The 9,763-nt window shown below is 36.6% G+C and overlaps 1 protein-coding gene across 1 annotated transcript in view; it reads left to right on the top strand.

Moving 5' to 3' along the window:
* The first annotated feature begins 4,903 nt into the window (after positions 1 to 4,903).
* The window catches only part of parp10 (poly(ADP-ribose) polymerase family member 10), a 17,371-nt gene continuing 12,511 nt past the window's right edge, over positions 4,904 to 9,763 (top strand). Inside the window, exons 1-4 of the mRNA XM_050034444.1 lie at positions 4,904 to 5,031; positions 7,085 to 7,260; positions 7,556 to 7,798; positions 7,903 to 8,133. Of these exons, the coding sequence (XP_049890401.1) occupies positions 7,086 to 7,260; positions 7,556 to 7,798; positions 7,903 to 8,133 (649 nt within the window). The 5' untranslated portion in view covers positions 4,904 to 5,031; position 7,085. The remainder of the gene's footprint in view (positions 5,032 to 7,084; positions 7,261 to 7,555; positions 7,799 to 7,902; positions 8,134 to 9,763) is intronic.

Below are 9,763 nucleotides of genomic sequence, written 5' to 3'. Positions count from 1 at the left end.
AACAACAGATAAAAAGGGTAAACTAATCGTCAGAATGATTCTAATAATATCCTGTCATGGCAGTTAAATTTGGGGAATTTTGATAAATTTGGGCTGCTTGCCTATGTGTTTGCTTTTAAGTAAATGAATAATGAAAATGATGATGACTAATAATTCTCCTCATTATAATTCTCCTTATTAAAACTCTTATTATTCTTATTGTTATTATTATTAAAAGACATACATATTTTTATAAATGAATTAATTAATAAAACAGCTGGGTGATAATAGTAAGGAAGGAATACAAAATAATAAAATAAATGCACAGTTTCATATTTAGATGTGACAGCTATTATTATAATATGGAGGGTCCTGGCAGGAATGCGGAGGAGGGGCATTGATATCACTAACAGTAGAAAATAACAAACAACTGATTAAAACAATAAAGTAATTGTCAGAATAATTCTAATGATATCTTGTAGAGACAGTTAAATGTGGAGACATTTGTTAAATATGGTGTGCTTGGCTATGTGTATGATTGTAAATAAATAAATAATGATGATGATGATGATGATACAAGTGGTAGTAGTACAAGAAATACATATTTTTAAATAAATTAATAAATAAAACAGCACAAAGTGAAAAATAGTAAAATAAATGCACAGTTTGATAACAGATGTATAACCTATTATTATAATATGGAAGGTCCTGGCAGGGACGCAGAGATGGGAGCACTGATTTTACTGACAGTATGGGGAGGCTGTTACCCAGGTAAGGATACGTGTGTGTGTGTGTGTGTGTGTGTGTGTGTGTGTGTGTGTGTGTGTGTGTGTGTGTGTGTGTGTGTGTGTATATTGGTTTGGATTAAACAGGTAGGCACCTTTATGGCTGTTTAGAGTGTAAATGCTTTTAATTATGCATCTACAGCTTGGCATATTTATCACCCTGTTGTTCGTTGTTTTGTATGATTTCATTTCTGTTTTAATTGATATGCATGATGGCTCTTTGTTTGCTTATTGACTGTTTTTAATGTCTTTGTTCACGCTCGGCATCACAGAAAATGAGGCTCTCCCTCAATTGATTTCCCGAGTCTTAAATAAAGGTTTGAATGATTGAATGAAAGTGATATTGCTGTTGGAGCCCAACATCTGTGCAATGACTCTTTGGTTGTTTTTTTAATATTTGCCTGTCACTCCGATGTTATGTCCAATGTTATTTCTGTCTTTCCACTTCATTTTAATTCTTTATAACTTAAAAAAAATCATTCAACTTGGTATCTATAGCTTTGTCCATTGCAAACAGCACAAAATTAATTTAAACATCACAACTCATGATGATGACATGAATGTGACATTAAAGACTATGGAGTCCTGTTGACCCTCACTGTATTTATAACACAGCCTTATGCACTGTATATGTTACATTAAGATTTAAAACTGCTCAGCTCGGCCTGCAAATGATCTTTGTATGAATTTATAATAATGACATGTAAAGGTAATGAGATATATTCATATCTCAGCTGGTGTACAGGAGCACACTCCATTCAAAATTTAAAATGCTCAGTGCTGCACATTGATCAGCTCCTGCTGAGCACATAATGATGATATTTATGATTCTTGAGTTTGATGATACATATTTATCTTTACAGGCTGTGGAGTTCAAATCAGTGACTGTATTTATAGTCTATTTTAAGGTACACAGTATGGCACACTCATCAATCATATGAGCACATCTTGTAATGAAAGCATTTATAGTTTATGAGATATAAGATAGATCTGAACTTGCTGGAACCTCATTAGTTCCTATTTCCATTTATACAGTATAATGCCATCTGAGTAATTATAAGTTATGCACTGGATCACAGCCTATAGTCTCATTCAGCCTGAGAAATCTCTTATTATACACACAATGCAAACTCTATTGGAGTTAGTCTGAGGACATATAAGCTCATAATTAAAGACTGTGTGATGCAGTGCATGGAGTCTGTCAGACTTGCAGCCATTCAAATGACCTAAAGCTCAGTACTGCTAAATATAAATGCATTCATGCAGTCCACGCTGCTACCACCACCTCTGTACGGTTTAATTTACTCAGTGAGGCCCTCTGATCTAATGTTGACTTTAATGTCAGCCATAAAATGCATGCAAGTGCTAAAGAGCCTAATTACCTCCTGCCTGTAACTTAGTGCGTTACACAGCACTGACTTTCAGATTTTACAAGCCTCATAATCACAAGACCTGAATGAAGAATTTTACTCAAGGAAAAGAAGAGAAGTGAGATCAGCATATGATATGATAAAAAGTAAAATTGTTCAGTATGCAGAATTACCCCTTTGGGGTTGTTACGTCATCATATATAACATTATTGCATCATGATTATTGAGATGATTGTGATGGTGTAACAGGTGGGAATTGTTAGGTAATTAAATAGGTTTAATATGTTTGTGTGTGAACTCATAACTAGATATGCAAAGCAAGGAGTACCTGGATGAATAAATGTGGTGGTTTGAAAAATACAGTGTATACCTTTGAGGTGTGTTGGAGCAGAAGTCCAGGACTTAATATGTAAAACTGTAGCAGAAAAATCAAGGCAATCAGCATGATATGTTTTGTATAATATGATATAACTAGTCCATACTCACTGAGTGCACAGTTGCCCACACACAGTTTCACATGGTGTGTGTCTGGGATACAGGTCATAGGAAATTGCAGATTAGATAGTCAACTGAACCCATTAAGAAGAGCAATGTATTCAGACAGAGTTGTTGAAAAATGTGGGACAGACAGAATGACACACTGACAGTTTCCGTGATTATGTACAGCATACCATACCATGACTTAGTCATACCAAACATTAGGAAAACACCAACATTGGTCCACAGGGGGAGCCACAGCGATCGGTCGCATTTTAGCCATTTTGAAGCATTTTTCTGTTGTTATAGCGCCACCCAGTTGCCAATTAGAGTTAAATTTCTCCAGTCACCTTGAGGCGTCCTGTTCTACATATCTACCAAGTTTAGTAAAAATCCATATGGCGGTTAGGCCTAGATAAGAAATGAGCTCTCTAGCGCCCCCATTTTGTTTGATGGGGTCAATAATGGAGGGGTCCCCTCAGATTATGTGTGGTCATATGCCTACAAAGTTGCGTGGTGATGGGTGAAACCCTTGAGATGTTATACACCTTTATGTGATGAGCCACGCCCTCCGCAATATTCATTGCCTTATAGAAGCTCAGTTTTAGTAAGTTTTCCAACTTTTGCCAAGAGGGAACTTTAGATATTGGTCCCTAGATTATGTTCACCCAGTTTCATGCAGATCGCTCAAACTTCCTAGGAAGAGATCCATTTGAAGTGTTTTTCAAAAAATTCAAAATGGCGGAAAATCTATATAAGCGGAAGTTATGGGTTCTTGAGGCAAATGTGTTCCTCATGAGGAGAGGCATCTCTGTGCAAAGTTTCATGTCTCTACGACATACGGGGCATGAGATATGCCCATTCAAAGTTTGACATTTCAATCGGTTGCTATAGCGCCCCCCTTTGGCCAATTGATGTAATATTGCTTCATTGGCATCCTCCCATGACCCTCTACCACTGTGCCAAATTTCACATGGATTGACCAAGTCAGTGAGGAGAAAAACATGGAACAGACACACACACAGAGTTTTCGACATTATATAGTAAGATATAATATAATATAATATAATATAAAACAGCAGGACAAAACGGCTGCTGGCCACTGCCTGCTCCCTCAATACTGGACCAATTCCAAAAACTGTTGTTCACATCAGTCTCTTTGACCAATTTACACGGGGAAACCAGACTGAAAATACATACTATGTATTAGGAAATATTAAATCTTTTTCTGGCATACTAAATACTATAGTAGTATGGGTATTTGAACGATCACCTCTGTTTCAAAAAACCAAGATGGCAGCAGCAGTAGTGCAGAACTTGAGGCTTCAGAATGAGAGTCCACAAACCAGTAGTAATAATGGCAATTTGCTACATTTATTTATGATTAGAGTTATATTTTGAAACTGTTTTGGATGGTGGTAGCATCAAGCATTTTTTTAATTTATTGATATTATTTATATTTTATATATTATCATTTATAGCATCAGTTTAATCCAATTTCAATTTTCACCTCCTGTGCTTTTTATATATTTCCCAGCATTCCTTACTTAATACAGTCTGCACTTTTTACTTTTAAGCACCTTCTAAAAAAGAAAAAAAAGCTGTCTATGCTTGTGTTATGCAAAAAGCTACTGGCTGCTTTAGTTTCTTTCAAAGGAGAAAAAACCTCAAGTGACGGAGTAAATAAAAAGGCAGAGTGTGATCTGTGATGAGATGAACTATGTGTTGTGCTGTGTTGTGACAAGCACTGACATATCTCGCTGCATCTATCGCGCTGACACTATTTTCTTTCAAGCAGATGTTGCATTTTGAATGAATCAGTGAATCAAAATCTTGGAGTTTGCATTTAATTTTTTTTTGAAGAACTTTGTCGTGATGTCTTCACGTGTTACACTGTGGCAGGAATTGTTGCTCTGTCTCCACCTGTCTCTGAGGACAGAGCTGACACAGCCTGTCTTCTCTCAGCAGCCTGTGTATGTCCAGGTTGTGATCACTGAGTCTGTACATAGTCAGTGTCTTTCTCAGTGTCTGATCTGTCACAGTGGTCCGATAGTTTACCACCATGTACTGTTTGTTCAGGGCCAAACAGCATTAAAGTTTGTGTTGGGTTTTTGTGTTGAATATCGAATAGTTGATGTAGTTTTCGTTTTCTTTAGCTATAATTTGGTTGGGCTGGACTGTGTGTATGTTATAATTACTTCCGTAATATTTTACCAGATGTAACCGCTGTTGACTGTGCTGTCAGAGACCTTTGACCCCTGCTGCAGCCTCCATGATCGCTCAATAAAGTGTGTGTTCCCCTTTAAGACGCGCCGCTGATGACGTCACCCTGATTCAACAAGCTGCACAACAAGGAAGTGCTCAGTTCAGCCCGTTTGGACGGAACGACTTTAGGATCAAATGTTTTCCTTGTAGCACAGGTAAGTTATGCTCAAAAACAACCTGAACATCCTACGTTAATATTTATTATCAACTCCGTCGTCTAAACAAAAAGCTTTACCGCCGCCGTGTCCAAACATGGCAACTGTGTGGTCTGCATGGTTTCACTTTCCAGTTAGCTGAAACCGACAGAGCAGACACGAACACAAAGTTGAGGTAAACTACGCAGTAGAAAACCGCACACAGAGCTACAGTGACTCTGAAGGTCAAAACAGTTTAAGTCAATGTTTCTTGCAGCTAAAACTCCACCTTCATTTCGCTCCTGAAACACTGCAGCGGTGATACAGGCCGAGCTTCCTGTCAGGTAACGTTAGCACTGAACAGTCAGTGAGGTGTAGGCCATGATCATGATCACGGTCATGACAGGCTCATGTCCAAACTCTGTCCACTTATGTGTGAAGGAACCCTGAAAACTAGCATTTAAAATAGAAATGCTGTTGTTGGCCTAAGTTTATGTGAGCTGAATTATGACCACTGTAAAACTTGTGTAAAAGCAAATATGCTGTAAGGAAAGTACCGGTAAACAAACAAAAGAATGACACAGATTTTTTTTTTTTCATTATATTTTATTTTACTTTACCTTATTTTACTTCATGTTATTTTAGTTTATTTTATTTTACTTTACTTTACTTCATTTTATTTTACTTGAATTTTATTTTACTTACTTCATTTTATTTTATTTTACTTTACTTTACTTCATTTTATTTTATTTTACTTTATCTTTATTTTTATTTTACTTCATTTTATTTTACTTATATTTATTTTTATTTTATTTTACTTTGCTTTGTTTTATTTTATTTTTTTATTATTTTATTTTATTGTAATAGGAACAAAACATGTAATTCTTCCCATATGTTCAGGGACTGACCATAATTATATTTTTTATACTATATTTTTATTTTACTTTACTTCATTTTATTTTATTTTACTTATATTTATTTTTATTTTATTTTACTTTATTTTATTTTTTATTATTTTATTTTTTTTGTAATAGGAACAAAACATGTAATTCCTCCCATATGTTCAGGGACTGACCATAATTATACTTTTAAAATATAATAACATGTTCATTTAAAGCATTACGGCCTTTGGGCCTTCATCATCAAAATAAAAGATATGCATATGGAGCCAGAGTGTGCGACACTTGTTCTCTGCAATCGAGTCTATTGCCAGTGATCAGCACCTCATCAGCACCTCATTATAATTCTGTTAATTTAAAGCAACATATATAACAATATATTTTAAATAGCGACTTTTGGTTTAACTGCTCATAATAGCCCAGAAACATTGTACTCTTGTGTGGAATTATGTTAAAATTTAGGCTATTAGTTCAATTAAACAACTAAATATAATTAAAACATAAAAGTAAAAACAGTAATTATCACAGCCTTAACATATTAAACATCACATGCCAGGTAAAGTTAATGGTCATATATTTGCATCAAATGCAGTTTTTCATGTTTTTCTACAATAATAACAATAATTTCTAAAATATTGATTGTCTTAAATATTTAAGATACCCTGCTGCGACAGCTTTTGCTATGATTTAAATATCATTCATGTAAACATTAGGAACTCTTGTGTTATCTTTATATGCAGTATTTTACATGTTATATGTAGGGCTGCATTAAGAAATCAGTTTTTTATTCATTGATTATTGTTCCCAAACCCAAAGATGTTCAGCTGACAGTGTTGTAAACTAAGGTTTGAAGCTATGGACTGTTTTAGTAATCAAGTATTTTACTGATTATTCCTTCAGTTCCATCAAGAAATACTTTTGCGTTATGAAAGAGCAATAGTGAATATACAAAAGAGAAAAAAACTACACAAATGCATTGTCAAAAGCAAGTTTATCTCCAGCTACATAATCAGCTGTATGAAAGACAGAGCGCTGAATGTAGTTATATGGATTAAAGAAGACTTTCTTAAAGGCTGACCCTAGATGAGTGGAAATTTTTCTGGAAGACTCTGCCACAGCTTTCACAAATGATTTGAACTACTTTAACTGGTTTGATGTGACCTGTGTGTTTTCAGGATGCCTGTTGAAAGCCCGGAGGAGAGGACGGTGGAGGTGTCGGCACTGCCCGCCGCAGTGGACGAGGAGCTGCTCTTTCTCTACTTTGAGAATAAGCGGCGCTCTGGGGGAGGTCCACTCGTCTCTGTGGAGAAGAAGGGCGACCACGCCATACTGGTGTTTGAGGAGGCAGAAGGTAAGTCTTTCAAAGCTTTTCGCAGTCTTCTGAATTTCTTTTAAAAAAATTAAGTAACAGCTATGAGAGCAGTTAATTGCAGCACTATCATCATCAACACTTTTTTTTTAGTATCTTATTCAGACACAACTTAAAACAGCTTTTCAACCACTTCCAGATAACTGAAGTTTAAAAAAAAAGCGTTACTGTGCTCCAAAGAATATTCTCATTCAAGACAATAAATAGAAACATTCATCTCTCATTAATTTACCGTGTGTTAATTCTGCCTTTATTTCTGTTGCGATCATTTTTACAGCTGCAGCTCGAGTGCTGTCCAAAGGGCACCACGTTCTGCTCAATGTGGAGCTGAGTGTGAGAAAGCCTGCCTCAAAGGACCCATGTAGACTGCTGCTGCGGGGGATCAAGCCCAGCACCAGCACAGAGATGATAGAGCTCTATGTGGAGAACATGATGGGGCTGAATGCGCCTGACTACACTCTGTATCCTTCACCGGGGAGAGATTTCATCCTGATTCACCTCAGCCAACCCTTCTCGAAAGGTGTGTGAACAGCACATGATTGTTTTTATCTTCTAAAGGTTGCCTGGTGTCAGTGTCTTTTATAAGATTGTTGTTATTGAAAATATATTGTTTTTCTTTTGTAGACTTCCAAAACCTGAGTGCAAAAATCTCCAAGAGGAAGCTGGATGGGGTCTCAGTGACTCTAGAACAGACTGAGCAGACTGACTCCGTGCTGGTGGAGAACCTGCACCCTGGCACCACTTCAGACATGCTCACTTTGTACTTTGAGACCAAGCGCGGCGGGAATCAGAAAGTGAAGGAGGTCGCGATGCTCTCAGAGGGGACCGCCAAGGTGTCCTTTGTCAATTATGAATGTAAGTTCTACATTGCACAACCTGCACAACTCTTGTACTTTCATCATCATTTTCTTTAATCAATCAATCAATTTATTTATTTGTCAAGAAGCCATACAAAGTACAACTCCGGTGAAATGTGATTCCATCAGACCCTTCAACTTGTGCATTACGATTTAAGTTATGCCTCTTCTTACATTGACTACATTTACGTGCACAAACCAAAACGTCCCCGGAAGACTGATGATTTGAATCTCCAGCTTTCAAGGGGCAGCCGTAATTCCTACTAAACTGTTGACATGGCTAAGAAAAATAAATGTTCCACCCATATTCTGGTTTACATTTATGTATTAGCCATTTTTACTCCAATAACATGCCCAATACGTTATTTATCACGTCAAAATATGGAAATGTGGAACGGCTGCAGCCACTTGTGCCATTTTGCTTATTTGCATCAAAATTTCCACCAGTGGCGGTGTTGTTTGACTGTGCACACAGCCTCCCTGTCTCATTCCTTCTAGTGTTGTCAAAAATATCAATTGATTTATATATTGATTTTGAATATTTAAGCAGTTTAAATGCTAATTTTCTGCAGTATCGAAACATCAGTACAGCTGTTCGTTCTCACTCTCTCTTATTGTTAATGTTGTCGCGTTATCGCCTTGTTTTATTTATCTTTGATATAACATTAAAATTGTTCGCTCTGTGTCAATTTAATATCGAATATCAATATTTTCCAAGGTAATTATTTTAATTCAGAAATTCTAGGATAATGACATCACTAATTCCTTCAAACACTTTGTTCAAAAGGTCGATGTTCTGATATCTAAGTCTTTCTTAATGTTTAAAAGTAGGTGTGTTTCTTCTTCAACCAGAAATGTGGGTTTTTTTGGGACATCCATCTTTACCACAGCCTTGCAAACTGCTGGTTAGTTTGTGTACAACACATCCATGACAGCAAACAGAGCCAGCTGTAAACAGACAAGAGGCTGTGTGTTGAAAACTGTGCTAAAAACCCCAATGGAGACACATATTCTGAATGCACTGTATACATGTCCAAAGAATGCTCGTAAAACTCGAATAATCCTAATGCTACTTTGGGGAAAAGGCCTAATTCAGAATATCCAAACAGAATATGCTTTTTAAATGACCCTCATCAAATCAAGAATATTGTCATGTTCAGAATAATAGTAGAATATTATTGTGTATGTAAACGTAGTCTTTGTAGGCTGCTGCTTTATAATAATATAATAATGATTACAGACTGTAGCCCTCATATGTAGGCTGCAGTGTGTGTGTTTATGGCAGCCATATGTCCAGCTCAAGAATCCTCATAGGGAATTTCCTCACATTTGGCACTACCATCCACCTGGACTCAAGGATGATCTGATTAGAATTTGATGGTCAAAGGTCAAGGTCACTGTGACCTCACAAAGCTTTTTTTGACATAACTTAAAGCCACTACAAGGAACTTTTAACTGGATATGCAAAAGTCTCTCGTTTCTGCTGATGTCTGTGCGTGACCTACAACAGCAAATGAGACCATCGGTGTGAAGATAAGCTATTTCTATATAGTGTATATCCATACCTTTAGGAAACTGTGTCCGGGTCCGCCCCAGGTCGCTTCCAGGATGAAACGATTTACGGCACT

The sequence above is a fragment of the Epinephelus moara genome, chromosome 22 (assembly GCF_006386435.1).
Source record: "Epinephelus moara isolate mb chromosome 22, YSFRI_EMoa_1.0, whole genome shotgun sequence".
In the NCBI taxonomy this organism is placed as follows: Eukaryota; Metazoa; Chordata; class Actinopteri; order Perciformes; family Serranidae; genus Epinephelus; species Epinephelus moara.
Note: the sequence above shows the minus strand (reverse complement) of the source record. Positions and strands in the feature narration are given on the sequence as shown.